Source organism: Hypanus sabinus, chromosome 7 (genome assembly GCF_030144855.1).
Source record: "Hypanus sabinus isolate sHypSab1 chromosome 7, sHypSab1.hap1, whole genome shotgun sequence".
Taxonomy (NCBI): Eukaryota; Metazoa; Chordata; class Chondrichthyes; order Myliobatiformes; family Dasyatidae; genus Hypanus; species Hypanus sabinus.
Genome location: NC_082712.1, coordinates 41472454 through 41490073, shown reverse-complemented (window position 1 = coordinate 41490073; position 17620 = coordinate 41472454). Strand labels below are relative to the sequence as shown.

Below are 17620 nucleotides of genomic sequence, written 5' to 3'. Positions count from 1 at the left end.
AATAATTTGATTTATACATTTGGCACAACCGAGAGGCAATCGTATTTAATGAGCAGTTGCATTTCTTGGGCATTTGCTGATTATTACATGCCTATATTTCAATGGCTCTCCTTAGGGCCCACTGTTACTTTTCCACAGAAGCTCGCCATTATAGAGTTGTTGTATATCCCGGGTGGCAGGTCTCTGTATTGCAAAATCTGTGCCAATCTGCAATAGAAATTAATTTATCAGCAGCATTTATGAATAAAATGTCCATGATGGCTAGAGTCAAGCTACAAACAATCACTGTGTGCAGAAACCAAATTAAAGCTAATTATCTCTTTCTATCTCAGTGACGTTAGCCCTGACAATTACTGAAAAAGAAGTTTCTAGTCAGAAAGGAATTCTGGTTTGGGATCCATGTTCAGGTATGTTATACTTGAATGGAATCCAAAGCATTACCCAGTGTATGTGCTGTGTTTTTTTTATTAATAACATTCCTGCTGCTCTAGTTTGAGATTGTGAGGAAGATTGGGCTAAGATGGCTTAACGAGTCAGTTGGTGATTGTGGAGTTGCGGATGGGGTGCAGGGGGAGAGAGGTGGGAAATCAGTGCCATACTGGTGGAGGTGTCAAATGGTAAGGGATAAAGTCTGACCACAAGTGCCCCATTAGAGGCAGTAGCAAGGACAGCTGAGGGGCTTTGTCTGTATGCAGTTAGAGGCAAGGCATCAGACTGAGTTGGGAGTAAGTAGTCATGCTCCTGGAAAGATCACAGTAGTTGAAGACTTACAGTATTATTAAATGATTGATTGATTGTCCGATGATGACAGCTTTTGAAACCTGTGTGGGAGTGTTTTTAAAAAGCCATCGCACCGGGGCTGCTTCACCCTCTTGATCTCTGAAGTACGAGTAGTCAGCACAGCTGGGGTCTGCCTCGGTTACAGTGAATGACTATGGTTTTCCCTATGCCCTTCACTCTGACGAGGCGTTGCAGAACCGCCTTCCTGGCCATTGATCTTATCTGCTCTGTGATTTTGCATGACAGGACAGTCATGTCCCTTTCTCATTGGGGTATGAGGCCCACCGGCTACCTTCTGCTTTAGCCTACCAGTGTACCGGGGTGTGGCTGCTGTTGCGTGCAGACAGCTACACAAGTGAGAGCTGAGTGTCCGGTGGGGACCACTGTTGAGTGAGCTGCTCCAGAATGGATATGACATGCCCTTCATCAGAGCTTCCCTGGACTCCCCATGCACCCCAGTTTAAGTAAATAATTAAGTACCAACAACACCCCCCACCATCACCCTTGCATTACCCACATTAGGACCATACAGTCTTGAGAAAGGATATTTTTGAATTGCTTCTCCTCTTTAGACAATCCCTTGAGATTAACTATAAATTTCTAGCATTTCAGTTTTGAAGAGTGTAAGATGCATATGCAAATTATTTTTAAACACATGATAAACCTTAGCTAGCAAACAACTTGACAGAAAATGGTCCTGGTCCAAAGCCAAAGTGTCAACGACGACTGGAGGCAAAGCCCTGCTGTGCCTGGACGGGGACAAGCACTCACACGGACACACAAGCTTCTGCTGAGAGCCTCTTCACTCATTCTAACTTAAACCCCCTTGCACAACCCACAGACCTGCAGGAGATGGTGCATTTCTCTGTGTGGCAACCAGACCAGTACAATGAGACAGCTAAGAGGGAGACCATTTGACCTATGAGTGTACAGCATGCTCCCTCTCAAAAAAAGGTTATCGGTTTGCTTTGCTCTCCTGTACCTACTCTGTGGGCTTGCACTTGCAAATACCACCTTTGCCATTTTACCTTTTAATCTGGTAATTTTATAAAGGGAAGGATCTATACAAATTCCAGTGCCTTTCCAATGATCTTTAAGATTTTAAATGGCAGATCTTGGGCCAGTTTTTACCTGTCCCTTTAGAGTGGAATTCCAGTGAGTATAGGGCTAGGCCATGAGGCAATGCTTCTCATATGTTAACCCTTTCATTCCTGGATTATTCTTGTGAACCTCCACTGGACTCTCTCCAGTGCCAGCTCATCCTTTAGATAAAGGGGCCCTAAACTGCTTACAATACTGTAAGTACTGCTAGACCAATGTCTTATAAAGCTTCAGCATTACATCCATTAAATGCATTAATAGCATTTAATGTGCTTTTATGTTCCCTTAATATTTTGTTATCTTCAACCAAAGCTCTACGTTTCTAAGTTCAAGAAATACCACTCTGAAACCTCTGATCACTCTTTGTAATTTAGCCTTGAAGTACAGGTAAAAGATATCCATACAGCATCCTCCTCAAAAGAACCTTTGTGACACCTAGTATCCAGAGCTGTAGAATATAGCTAGTTTTCAAAAGAACTGAAATTATTATACAACTATACACATCAGCTAGAAAATACTAGGTATCTTCTAGCTGGTGTTGTGTACAGCTGTAGAATAATATAATTAAAACTACTTTTGTTTCTGTTTCATGCTAGATAATCTATTTCCCAGTTAGGCCAATATTAGCCTACAATTATAAAGCGGGGGCTGATATGGTCTTGATTAGTCAGGACATACAAGTTATCGGGAGAAGGCAAGGAAGAGTGGGGTTGAGAGGGATAATAAATCAGCCATGATGGATTGGTGGTGCAGACTCAATGGCTGAATGGCATAATTCTGTCCCCATGTCTTATGGTCTTATAGGAACATTTGGGCTGGTATTGGAAACCTCACTGGGAGCACAAAGTAAATTATCGATCCCACATGGGCCTCATCAGCCACCCCAGAACCCATAAAACTGGGGTAAAAGTAATCCAGAAGGACTACCCAATGAGAAAAGCATTATGGTTCCATATAACTTCCCTTGGATTACGCAACAAAATATATATTGTTCACATTTTATAAAACCAGTGCTTAAATACTGTCTCAGCACTTTAATTGTAACAACTGAGCACTATTGAAAAGTGGAGTTCCTCATTTAATAGTACTAGTGATGCAGCTGCACTCATTGAGTCTGTTAGCAGTTGTACAGCATGTATTGCACAATCTATATTAAACCCAGATTTCCTCCCACTACTTCTAACCCTTAGCTGAGTGATTGACTCTCTTCCCCCAAAAAAGGGTGACAGGAGAGATTTTATTTTCTGCCTGCCAATTTAAGACTGATCAAGTTAAGAGTAAATAAACATCAAAAAAACTGCAGCTGCTGGGAAATAAATCAGAAAGTGCTGGGAATGCTCAGAAGGCGAGGCAGCTCAGTGAACAGAGAAACAGCGCTTCGGTTTCAGGCTGAAGACTCTGTTGGAACTGAAAAGGAGAAAGCAAGTTAGGATCAATCTGCAGGAAGGGTGTTGGGTGGAAAGATGGGGGGGAGGGACGTTGAATAGGACAATGCAAATCTGGTTCGGGCTCAGGTTGCCTGGCGATAAGCTGTAGAAAAGATCATCTGGTCCATTGGTTAATATGGTAGTTGAGAAAGAAGAGTATGTCCTATTTTCACAAAAACATTGAAATGTAGGCAGAGAGTGAGAATGAAGAGCTGTGAAATGCAAAGCTATGGGAACTGCCCAGTTGATCACAAATACCATATATGGCCTGGCTATTCTAAAGCAGACATTTAAACTTCAAAGTTAAAAGTAAAATCTTTATCAAAGTATGCATATATTACCATATACTACCTTGAGATTCATTTTCTTGCAGGCATTTACAGGAAAAATACAGTAGAATTTTGCAAGAAGAAACAACTATACCTAAATAGACAAAGATTGACAAACAACCAATGTGAAAAGTAAGACAAATCATCCAAATAAAAATCATGCTGAGAACCTGATCTGTAAGGAGTCCCTGAAAGTATGTCTCCAGGTTGTAGAATCAGTTCAGAGTTGAGGTGAGTAAAGTTATCCATGTCAGTTCAGGAGCCTGATGGTTGAGTGGGTAATAAATGTTCCTGAACTGGTAGTGTGGGATCTCGGGCTTCAGTACCTCCTGCCCAATAGTTGTAATGAGAAGAGGGTGCGACCTGGATGGTGAGGGATGGATGCTGTTTTCATATGGCAGCGATCCATGTAAATCCCTCAGTGATGGGGAGGGTCCTCTGATGGGCTGGGTGGCACCCAGCACTTTCTATCACCTGTTCCATTCTGGTGTTTCTATACCAGACTCTGATGCAACCAGTTACTCTCCACTGTACGTGTATAGAAATATGTCAAAGTTTTTGGTGAATCTGTGCAAACTTCTCAAAAAGTAGAGGTGCTGTTATGTCTTCTTTGTGATCGACGCTTAAGTGCTAGTCCCAGGACAGATCCTCTGCTATGTTAACACCACAGAATCTAAAGATGTTGACCTTCTCCACCTCCTTTCCCCTAATGAGGACTGGCTCATGGTTCTCCAGCTTCTTCCTCCTGTTCTTGATAATCAGGTCTCTGGCTTTCCTGACATTGAGTGAGAGGTTGTTGTTGTGGCAGCACTCAACTAGGTTTTCATTCTCCCCGCCATTTGCTGATATGTCATCTCCTTTGATTCAACCAGTAAACAGTGGTGCCATCAACAAGCATAAATATAGCATTGGAGCTGTGCTTAGCCACACATTCACGAGTATAAAGTGAGTAGTATACTAACTGGGCAACAAAAGAAACAAAATAAATATAGTGAGTCACCTGAAAAGTTGACAAATTTAATAATAATTCTATAAGTTGCAATGTGCCTAGAAGGTACAGCTCCTTAAGTTTACATTGGAACTCATTGCAGTCCTGCAGGAAGCAATAAGCATATATGTCAGAGTAGGAATTAAAGTGGTAGACAACAAACAAGAAGCTCGGGGTCAACCATATGGAATGATTCAGGTGCTCTGCAAGGCCATCACCCAATCTGGTTTTTCTTTTCTAATGTGGAAGAAATCACACTATGAACACCAGGTGGAGTGAATTGGATTAGAAAGAGTGCATGTGAACTCCTGCTTCACCCTGAAAGAAGAGAGAGATTGGCCCAGTTGAGATAAACATTCATTAGAGTTTTGAAGAAACTTACAAAATTCCAACAGGAGAGGAGGAATCAGATGCAGAAAGCAATATCCCTATGGTTATGGAGTCCAAGACTAAGGGTCATAGTCCTAAATAGGACTTTTATAACTGAGATAAGGAGACATTTATTTTTCAGAGCATGGTGTTACTGGAATTGTCTATCACACATAGCAGTTAAAGACAACTTACTAAATGTACCCAAGAAAGAGTAAGCTGATGTTTTATGAAGGACAGAGGAATCAAGGGATATAATTCTAGCATCAGCAGATTCTCTTGTGATGTAAGGAGAACACTGGAAAATAGAGAGCAACAGTAAATGGTGGAGCGGGTTGAAAGGCTCAAAAGGCCTATTCCTGCTTCTCTTTTTGATGTTTCTGTTTCTGGAATATTATGGCCAGGATATCTGCAATATCTTCCCTTACTTTCTTCTGTAGTATACTGAGCATGATATCTGTACCAGGTGATTTATGCCTCCTCCTTATCAATTTTATTCCTTCGAGAATCCTAACTACATCTTCCTTTGATGAACTTCCAGCAGTATCTTCTTCTTTGGTAAATATTGATGAAAAATCCTTGTTCAGATCTTATGCCTTCAGGAGTGGGTATTCCAGATGGTCTCTTATCGGTCTCATCCTCTCACAGCCTTTATCCTTTATCCTGTTCACATGTCCTTAAAATGTTTCAATATTTCCTGTTATACTTGCTGAGTTTTTATTTCTCATGCACCATGTGTTTTTTTTACACTTTTATTTCCTTTCTTTTACTTTGAAGTAACAATAGATGGTTGATAGGCTCATAATGAAAATGAGCATAGCATTATTAGAAGAATCCTTTTAATAACAGGCCTTCAAAGTCATTAATGTAAGAAATAATGCAGTATTTAATTTATCAGTTAGTTCTGGAATTACTGGTAACTTGTCGACATAGACAGAACTAAAGAAAGGCACTAAGTCAAAACCCAGCTATAGAGCCATGGGGTGTGGCCATGAATAAGCTAATGAGTTAAACCAATTCTTCAGCACACACAAAATGCTGGTGGAACACAGCAGGCCAGGCAGCATCTATAAGGAGAAGCGCTGTCAACGTTTCTGTCGACCAATTCTTCAATAGGTTTGACAAGTGCCCTCCTGTTCACACTCCCCTCAGCACGCCAATCCAGGTGCAGAGGCACCCAGTGCTCCCCCAGCACCAGTGCCTCCCTTCCAGTTCAACGTGTGGATGAACAACACAGGCTACCACTATCTGTAACCTCTCCTTGTCCTGCACCTATCATCCACACCTCCACAAACCAATTGCTATCATTCCGATCTTCACCTCCCATGCTCCCCCTTCCACCAACTCTCCAGTCATCATGGATTCACCGTCACTACTGAGCAGGTGAGAAGGGTTCTGGGGAAACTCAGCCATGCCAAAGCATTGGGTGTGAACCCCAGGGTCCTGAAGGAGTGCGCTGAGCAGCTGTGTGGAGTTCTCTAGTGCATTTCCAAGCTGAGTCTCATCCTGGAAAGGTCCCGATGGTGTGGAAAATATCATGTGTGGTCCCAGTACCCAAGAAGGGTCAACTGAGAGTCTTGATTGCTACTGTCCAGTGGTTCTGACTTCACATGAAGACCCTAGAGAGGCTGGTCCTGGTTCTTCTCTAACCCCTGGTCAGGTCAGCCCTCGATCCCCTGCAGTTTGTCTACCAGGAACACATTGAAGTCAATGAAACTGTCATCTACCTTCTGAACAGAGCCTACTCCCATTTGGATAAGCAGGGCAGGACTGTCCTCATTGCTGGGAGGAAAAGCTCCATTCAATGCAGGTTGGCACTTCTATTGTATCCTGAATAATGATCGGCCTGACTGGCAGACCACAGTTCATGTGTCTTCAGAGCTGTGTGTCAGACATAGCTATAAGCAGCACTGGGGCCCCACAGGGGACTGTATTGGCTCCCTTCCTGTTTACCCTGTATACCTTGGACTTAAAGTACAAAACTGATTCAAGTCATCGGCAGCAATTCTTTGCTGACTCAGCAGTAGTTGAGTGTACAAAGGAAGGACATGAGGAAGAATACAGGGTCCTGGTGGAGGACCGTCAAAAGGAGCAAATTGCATCATCTGCAGCTCAACATCAGTCAGACAAAGGAGATGGTGATGGACTTTAGGAAGACTAAGCCTGCATTGCTCCCTGTTATTATTGGTGATGAGGAATGGAAGAGGACCTACAAAAACCTGAGGCTGCACCTGGATGACAGACTTGAGTGGAGCACCAGCGCAGAGGCTGTGTACAAGAAGGGCCAAAGAGGCTTCTACTTCCTCAGGACACTGTGGTCCATAAGACCATAAGATATGAGAGTAGAATTAGGCCATTTGGCCCATTGAGTCTGCTCTGCCATTCAATCATGGGTAATCCATTTTTTCCCTCCACAGCCCTTCTCCCCAGTCTTCTCCCCATAAACTTTCATGCTGTGTCCAATCAAGAACTGATCAAACTCTGCCTTAAATACACCAAATGACCTGGCCTCCACAGCTGCCTGTCATAGTAAATTCCACAAATTATCCCCCTTCTGACTAAAGAAATTTCTCTGCATCTCTCTTTTTAAATAAGTGCCCCTCTATCCTGAGGCTGTGCCCTCTTGTCCTACCACAGGAAACATCCTTTCCACATCTACTCTGTCCAGGCTTTTCAACATTTGGAAGGTTTCAATGAGATTCCCCAACCCCCCCCCCCCCCGGCCCATTCTTCTAAATTCCAGTGAGTACAGGCCCCGAGCTATCAAACATTCCTCATCTGATAATCCTTTCATTCCCAGAATCATCCTTGTGAACCTCCTCTGAACCCTTTCTAATACCAGCGTATCTTTTCTTAGATGAGGGGCCCAGAATAGTTCACAATACTCAAGGTGAGGCCTCCCCCATACCTTATAAAGCCACAGCATCACACCCCTGCTCTTGTATTCTAAACCTTCCTCATCACTGACTCTACCTGCAAGTTAACCATTAGGGTGTTCTGCACAAGGACTCCTAAGTCCCTTTCCATCTCAGATTTTTGGATTTTTTCCCCATTGAGAAAATAGTCTGCACGTTTATTTTATCTACCAAAGTGATTGACCAACATTGCATTTCATTTGCCACTTTCTTGCCTGTTCTCCTAATCTGTCTAAATCCTCTGCAGCCTACATATTTCCTCAAAACTACATGCCCCTCCTCAATCTTCATATCATCTGCAAACTTGGAAACAAAGCCATCTATTTCATCATCTAAATCTGGCAGCCAACCAGACAATGATCCTTTTATTTCCACCTACTGCCTCCTACCAATCAGCCAATGCTCGAACCATGCAAGTAATTTCCCCTGTAATACCATGGACTCTTAACTTGGTAAGCAGCCGCTTGTGTGACACCTTGTCAAAGGGTTTCTGAAAATCCAAATACACAACATCTACTGCATTTCCTTTATCTATCCTACTTGTAATCTCCTCAAAGAATTCCAACAGGCTCATCAGGCAAGAATTTCCTTTAAGTAAACAATGCTGACTTTGTCCTATCTTGTCCTGTGTCACCAAGTGCTCCATAACCTTATCCTTAACAATTGACTCCAATATCTTCCCAACCACTGAGGTCAGGCTAACTGGTCTATAATTTCCTTTCTGCTGCCTTCCTCCTTTCTTAAAGAATGGGGTGACTGTTGCAATTTTCCAGTCCTCTGGTAGCATGCCAGGGTCCAATGATTTTTGAAAGATCATTTCTAATGCCTCCACAATCTCTACTGCTACCTCTTTCAGAACCCTAGCGTGCAGTACATCTGGTCCGGGTGACTTATGTACCTTTAGGTCTTTCAGCATTTTGAGCACCTTCTCCCTTGTAATAGTAACTGCACTCACTTTTCTTCCCTCTCACCCTTCAACATCTGGCACACTGCAAGTGTCTTCCACAGTGAAGACTGATACAAAATACTTATTTAGTTCATCTGCCATCTCCTTGTCCCCCATTATTATTTCTCCAGCCTCATTTTCTAGCAGTCCTATATCCACTCTCATCTCTCTTTTACTTCTTTTTACTTCTTTTTCAAACTTGAAAAGACTATGACTATCCACCTTGTTATTATTTGTTAGCTTACTTTCCTATTTCATCTTTTCCATCCTAATGATTCTTGCTCTCTGAAGGTTTTAAAAGTTTCCCTATCCTCTGTCTTCGCACTAATTTTTGCTTTGTTGTGTGCCCTCTTTTTTGCTTTCACATTAGCTTTGACTTCCCTTGTCAGCTGCAGTTGTACTATTTTGACATTTAAGCATTTCTTTGTTTTTGGAATACGCCTACCTGACACCTTCCTCATTTCCCCCAGAAACTCACCCCATTGCTGCTCTGCTGCCATCCCTTCCAATTTACTTTGCCCAACTCCTCTCTCATACCACTGTAATTTTATTTACTCTTCTAAAGTACAACTACATCAGACTTTACCTTCTCCCTATCAAATATCTAGTTGAACTCAATCACCTTGTGATCACTGCCTCCTAAGAGTTCTTTTACCTTAAGCTCTCTGTTCATTACACAACACCCAGTCCAGTATAGTTTAGTGTGCTCTGCTGACATTCCTCACAGTGTGTTCTTCAGACACTGGACAAACCTTTCCACCAAATCATTTGTAGCTGGGTGGTATGGCACAGACGTAATATGTCTTATTCCATTCATTTTCACAAATGACTGAAGCTGTTCCACAACAAACAGTGATCGATTGTCACCGACTAAGTGTTCTGGAACACCAGTCCTTGAGAAGAGGCTTCTCAACACATCAGCAGTGTGTGAGGCTGTCAGAGGCTATTGAGAACACTTATGGTCACTTTGAGGCTGCATCCACTGCTACCAAGAAATTTGTGCCCATGAATGGGCTGACAAAATCGACATGAATCCTGTGCCAGGGCAATGCAACCCACTCTCAGGGATGGAGAGGCACTGCTCTTGCCATCTTCTGGACGTGTTGACATTCCAAACTAGACTGATCTATCCCAGGCCACCAGCCTAGATGGCTGGCATGTAGCCCCTCCAACACTTTATCCCACTACTGGGATGGTACAACAACTCTCAAACCCCACATAAGACAACCCCCGTCAAGGGCAAGGTCATTCTGGAGCTGACAAAGATGGGGGACTAGGATTTCTGCTGAACATTCCAGCCGTTTTGGATGGCCTTCAGACCTGAGACAGCGTGGGGTCTTTTCTAATTTCCCTTTGGGTCATCTCTGCAGTATTAGTGAGATTTTCAATATGCATTATGGAGAATACATCAAGAGGAGTGACCTTTTTTGTGAATTTTTCCATTATTTCCTTTGCCAAGGGTAAATGTGACAATCCATCAGCATTTCCATGAGTAGCTGTCCTCTTGAATTCAACCTTGTAATTGAGTCGTCCAAGAAGCAGAGCCGAACCCTGCATCTGTGCTACTGCTGTTAGAGGAACACCCTTTTGTGGATGGAAAATGGACACCAGTGGTTGATGATCAGTAATGAGTGTAAACTCTCTCCCGTACAAGTACCAGTCAAAATGTTTATATCCCAAAAGAAGTCTCAAGGCCTCTCTGTAAATCTGTCCATAATTTTTCTCAGCTGGTAAGGGAAAGGGCATTTGCTTGCATCACTCAGAACATGTGACTCTACTGCACCTATGTCATAGGGCGAGACATCACAGGCAAGCTTCACTGGATGATGTTGATCATAATGTATGAGTACAGTGTCCGATGTTACCATTTCCTTTTTGAAAGCTACCTCACACTGCTTTGTCTGTGCCAATTTTCTTTTGATTTCCAGTAATTAGTTCAAAAGGTGGACACAGTAGCAATGTTTTAGCAGTTCCTGCAGGAACCTAGTTCAGAGTGCAACTGTGACATGTCCTCTGGCTTTGGCACGTCCACCACTGCTTGAATTTTCTCAGTATGCTTACGTAAATCTTATGCGTCAATGGTGTGACTTCAGTAAGTGATGCGTGGTTTAAAGAATTCACACTTGTGCTGTGCTCTGAGCCCATAATATTCTAATCTTTTTAATGCTGTCTTGATATTTTATCATCCTTACCAGTAGCAATGATGTCATCCAGGTAACACTGAGTGCCCGAAGAGCCTTGCAGCACCTGCCCTATGGCTTTCTGCAAGAGTGTAGGTGCAGCTGCCACTCCAAAAACAAGCCTATTGTAGTGGTAAAGCTTTTTTGTGTGCTTCTGGTGAGAAGCACTTTGAAATCTTCTTCCATCTCCAACTGTAGGTAGGCCTCAGCTATGTCCACTTTGCTGAAGTGATGTCCTCCAGGAATATTTGCAAAGATAACCTCCATCCTGGGCAGAGGGTATTGAGTTACTTTCAGTACTAGGTTGATGATGACTTTAAAGTCATCACAGATCATGACAGACCCATTCTTCTGGCTGCCGGGACCACTGGTATCACCTATGGGATCCACTCAACCTTTTGGCTTCCATGTGACCTCGCTCACTGGCTCACTGGCATAAGAAACCAGTTGGGCTTTGTAAAACCTGGGTGTGGCATTTTAATATAGCACAATTTGATATTTTTGAGTTGTCCAGTGCCAGCTTTGAGCACTGCTGTGGCATCATCCTGTACCAGAAGGATGGTGAGAACAATTATTGAGTGCTGTCAGCATTTTCTAATTTATTTCAAATTTCTGTCCCTACTACTTATAGGTTTTCAGCTAACAGCAATAACATCGATAACAGATACAACTTCAAAGTCAATTTATTATCAAAGTATGTATAAGTTATACAACTTTGAGATTCATCTCCTTACAGGCAGCAACAGAGTAAAACTTTGAACTTTGAGATCAATGTAGGTGGCAGTTCTGAATCAGTACTAAAGTCATTTTGGAGTCAAGTGAAGATGAGGCTTAAGATAAAAACAACAGGTTTTGTTCCATATGAGGGATTAGTGATCTGGACTCTATCCCCATAGCCATACACCTTAAAAGTAAAAATCTAGATGTATTCAATTTACATTTACGGTATATTACCCAGAGGCTACTTCAAGGATTTGTATTGAGAGCTCTGAATTATTGATCTAATATTGTTCTCATTATATCGTATAGACTGTGTACAAGAAGGGCCAGAATCGCCTTTTCTTCCTGGGGAGACTGAGGTCCTTTGGAGTATGTAGGTCTCTCCTTCACACACTCTACCAGTCTGTTTTCACCAGTACAATCTTCTATGCTATGGTGTGCTGGGGAAATGGCATCAACTTGGGTGATGCCACCACACTCAATAAATAGATTAGAAAGGAATAAGAGTCAAAGGAGTCAAAGTGGACACATTGGAGGCTGTGGTAGAACAAAGGACCCTACAGAAAGTGCTGGCAAATCTGGACAATGTTTCTCACCTTCTGCAGGTCACCTTGGTTGAACAGAGGAGCACTTTTGGTAATAGACTAAGACAAGGAGTGCTAAACGAGGTCATTTGAACCTTCGGTCATTAAGCTCTATAGTGAGACAACTTATAGCCAGAGAAGTGATGACACCAACCCCCCCTTTATTTTTTGTTCTTTCTTACTTCTCTTCTAAAATTTATATCTGTGCACTTGGAATGTTACTATGGTACTGTAATTTCCTTTGGGATCAATAAAGTATCTGTCTATCTTAAGTTTAAAATTTGGTTTTGGACTACTCTGTATAACTACACACAACTCTGCAGATGATAGCCATCCCACAAAATGGTGGAAACTGGTGGAGGTTACTGATAAAATTGCTTGCTGCCAATTAACCTGAGAGCAACCCATCTGAATTCTTGTCTCTGAGATTTATTCACGTGGAAACAATACATGCTGTGCTGCATGTTGAGAGTTGAAGGGTGTTTTTTGGCTTTGTTGATTCATTTCATATCGTAGAGCGATTATGCTGAAAGCCCCTTGGACTCATGTTCTATCTTCATGACATTTACATTCAGTGCACAGCAAGATGCTAACAATGTTAACTCAGTCTTCCTACAGCAGCTGCCTGACCTGTGGAGTGTTTCCAGCATCTGGTAATGTTTTAATTTTTAATTTTCAGTGTTTCTATCTATTCTATCAATTCCTTCCAGGTTCTGGAATATCAATGAAATTATCAACATCACACATTCAAGAGAATAAATTCATGTTGGAAATCTCTTTGATCAATTTTCTAGTTGAATTCCAGATGTTAGTTTGTCAGAATTGCCTCTGAGTACTGATGTTACAGGTTTAATTAGATCTTCCTAGAGTTAAGCCATGTAGCAGACTGCCATTTTGTGTGATAGTGTGGTTCATATTAGGGGTGCTATCCTTTTAGCGGAACCCCAGTCTACTTAAGTGAAATTTTAAGTGAGTATTTCAAAGTTCATCCTATCTCTTTTCTCATACTGAACTAGACTCTTGAAAATCTCAGTGCCCTACTTAAAAAAATACCAAGCATTTGACCCAGCATTCTCTCCACTTTTGTAAAATAATTTGTCAACAATAAAGGAAAGATTCAATACTCTGGGTGTAGAGATACTAATGTATTTCCTTTATGGAGGTTATCAAGAATAAAATTTAGGAGTGAAACCAGGAAGTATATTTCCAGTCAAAAGGTAGTAGAAATCCGGAAATCCCCAGCTCAAACTGTACCGATTGTAATTTTTATAACTAAGATTGATGTGAGATGAAGGCATTCAAATGGGATCTAGCATGAACAAGTAACTGTCAATAAAGTTGAGTCTAACCTTGATTGAATAAAATGGCAGAACATATTTTAGGAACTGACTGGTTTTCTTCCCTTCCTGTTCCCCCAAATATGGGAAAAAGAATTTGAAATGGAAGTTATGGAAAATATTCAGTGAATTCTGTACTGGTTGCAGAAAATTTATTCAGCAAGATATTCAGAAACATATGGTGCATTTTATATATTTTTATTGAGTAAATTATATGGATATTATAAAAGAATATATGTAACAATTAGGAATGCAAATTGCAACTGTATTATTAATCATTTTGAAAACATGCTGGAACTATTAGTCTTGTCACTATTGAAAAGTGAATGGAATTAATAATCCATACAGGTAAGGTACTGTTTTGTGATCCTGATAAGTATAGCCACTGCCCACTTGAGAGTATAGTACATACAAAAGTGATGAAGAAATATATACTTATGTTGTCAGTGAAGATAAATACAAGCAGTTTGGTCATTACTACATGTATTTTATATTTGTGCTTTTCTACATTTCCCTTAATTTTTTGAGAAATACTGACAAACAATTATTTTCAGTGCACATATCCAGTACTTTTTAAATATATTTAGGAATGTGTGCATGAATAAATGATATAATATTGTGGCAGCTTCTTCTGAACAAATGCTTAAGTTTAAAGGTATATCTCTATCTAACTTTCTTCCAGTAACTTGCTCATGATTGCCTGCATCCAGCCATTTGCTCTCAGTTTTGTGTTCGCATACACTAACTCCACCACAGTTTTCAACACCAATAGACGTAGACTATAGTAGTGCCTTAGATATGAGAGTATACAGATTTTTTCCATGCCTCCTTGAAATAAATAAACCACATCAGTGTGATGTAGACTGGACATAAGGAAATTACTTTATTTCCTACTTAAATGTCAAACTTCAAGCATGAGCCAGCACCGGAACTTAAATCCACAGCAATAATGTGGGATTGTCATTCCTGAGCTTCTAGATCAATGATTACTCCTGAATGACTGAATTATGCAGGAGTTTTTGAAATGAAATCTTCACTAGGACCAAAGAAAGGCAAGGCAATCAAGTCCCATGTAAAAGAGCATTCTTTCATTTCTTTATCTTACTTAAGATCAGTTACAGATGACAAACATATGAGGCTTTACATTTCGTTGAAACTAATAGTTTATTTTATTGTTGCACATTGTCTCCTTATGCTGCTGGTTTGGATTGTTCCGGCATTGCTTCATACTTCAGGGAATAAATGTTAAGACCTCAAAACTCTTTCCTTGGATTGGATAAGGTAGTTTTCACTGGAGGGCATAATTTAAAGTTGTATTTTAAATCTAGGACGTATACCAGAGAAATACAGCAAAATGTGATTGTTTAACATTTGATTAGCAATTATACTGACAGGTACATTTAGACAGATACATTCAAAATAAGCACTCAAGATAATACCTCGAGAAACAGTAACATTAATTTGCGTGCTGATTGTTTGAGAAACCTGCAGTTACTCTGGACATTCCCTTTCCTATTAACATAGTAAACAATTTCTCTTTCCATATCATTGTGCAAATATAGACTTGCTAAATTTGGTGCATGTGCATATAATGAATAGTCAATTTTTATAGCAGACAGAAAATATACTGAGGGTGACATCTATTTATGGCTGTCTGGTGAACAGTTTAAAAATTTATGAAACATCAATATTTGGGTAAAATCAATGTTTTTACATGAATTGTCAATGTCAGATGTGCCATTTGACAGTAGTGAAGGTTGTGTGGATGATGGTTAGAGAAATTGCAAACTAATACATTACATGATTCAAACAAACATTAAAATGACAAAACTATTGTGTCCCTCATACTCCTGGTTTTCAATCAGCATCACACATTCTGTTTATAAAAATCCTTTGTCTTTAAGAGTTCTAAATCATTATGGTAATGAGTTTTTATCATCTCTGATATTTTTACACTGGGCTGCACCTGCTGTCAAGACAGTAGTCGTTGTAGTTTTCATTGATATCGAATAGATAATGCATGGAAGCAGGGCTGTGCTTATTGGATTCAGTTCCATGCTGCATAAAATTTTCTGGAGTTATTAAGTCTTCATCTTCCTCATTTATTACCCTTCGTTTGGTTAGCACCTCATTGTCCGAGTCTCTGAAATCTTGCATCAGTCTTCCTGTCTTCTGAGATAAGTCTTCTGGCATATATATTTTGTCCTCTCTGCAAAATTCATCAGGACTGTATTGTTCTATTGTGTAGTAGTTGTCTTCTTCCTCTTCTTGACAAGAGCTCCCTTTAGCACTCTCGCCATCAGAGTGGGATACATTCTTTATTCTGCTTTTTTGAGAGAGATCAAAGGGTTCTTCCTGCACAAAATTATTCATCAGATTGTTCTGTGCAAATCCCATACGTCCTCTCCTCCTGAAGCCTAAAATTAAGGAACATTAACATGATCATCCATTGACAGATTGTATGAAATATTTCATGTTATTTTCAATAAAGAATAGTATCCTTAAATATTTTTTTAAACTATGAGGTCTCTGGAACAGAATGAGATTAGACCTAATGGACCAACTTGTTCTGAGACAATGCTGTAATACAGCAATTCCACACACCATACTTAATTATTGACAGAAGACATACTAAACTCAAATTTTTGTTTTTTATTCATCATTTGCTAGTGGAGAAGCACAGCAAAATGGAATAGAAAAGAAAACAAAACATTTAGTGTGTTTTGACTGAAGGATATATTTTTAATGCCATTGTTTTAAAACTATTGCTCTCTGAAACTACCCTTTGAGTACTGGATTTGACCAAAACAGCTATTGCAGGGTCACAAGAAGTGAAAATGTACTCATTCACAACTTGGATAAAGTGGAATAAAATGCCATGAATTTTAGAGTGTACGAGCTTGAGTGTTTGATGTGAATCTCTCCTCGTCATGACACCACAGGCCTGCTGAAAGTAATTTAAACTGACAAAAAATTTCATCCCCTCTGGACTATATGCTGATTGGAAAACTAATTTATTTATTCATCTGACTTTGGATAGATAGAATAACACTCTCTGACATTTTATTACAGCTGATGTCAATAGAAAAGAACAGACACTTCATTCTGTTGGGATCCAAATGTGCTTTCTGTGAAAGCAAAGGGATACTAAAAATTAACATATTCCTAATTTAGAGAATTGATACTGTTATTAGCCAGTAAAGGTAATAGATTAAGGAAGAAAAAGGTAAAATATTTCACAATGTTAATTAATTACCCAGTCATGAGTTATGTTTAAATATTGTCAGTTTATTAGCTGACTTCACCCCACACCACCCTTCAGTAACAGTTTCTCTACTTCACATCTCTGCCTTTCTCTCTGTCCTTGCTCTTTACCTTTCTTGCTTCTGGCTCTCCATTTTGTGTTCCTCTCTATTTACTTCTTTTTTCAAGCCTGAGAAATGTTAGCTCTGTGCTTTAATCAGTCCTGGAGGGATGGTGTGTGTTGATAGAACCAAATAATCACCATTACACAATGGCCTCTGTAGTAAGGATGGCAGGAGGATATAGTCCGTGGAAGGAAGTTGGACAGAATTAAAAACAAAGATTCAGGGGTAAGCTATACAGGATAACCTTTGAGCTTTTGAAAATATTTACACACAAAGTTTCCTCACAGAAATGTGGGAATGAGAACATCACAAAAAATACTCTCTATCAAGAAAGAAATGACTTTTTTTGATCTGATTCTAATTTCTATAAATTTTATAAAATAACATTCTATACATTTAGACATAACATACTTAAGATATAACATTCTATAAATGTTTAATAATTTTTTGTCTTGCATTTTATTGTACTGTTTGCACTGATGTCTTTTCCACTCTATCCAATTTCATTGCTCTCTTTTCAACCATTTGTCCTTACTTCAGGAAGGTCTGCTCCTTATTTATGAAGGTTAACTTTTG

At 40.2% G+C, this 17620-nt stretch overlaps 1 protein-coding gene across 2 annotated transcripts in view; it reads right to left on the bottom strand.

The window, feature by feature from the left end:
• Positions 1–13854: 13854 nt before the first annotated feature.
• The window catches only part of znf366 (zinc finger protein 366), a 49165-nt gene continuing 45399 nt past the window's right edge, over positions 13855–17620 (bottom strand). For both annotated transcript variants that reach the window (XM_059974595.1, XM_059974594.1), the window contains one exon: positions 13855–16093. In XM_059974595.1, the coding sequence (XP_059830578.1) occupies positions 15627–16093 (467 nt within the window). In that variant the 3' untranslated portion in view covers positions 13855–15626. The remainder of the gene's footprint in view (positions 16094–17620) is intronic.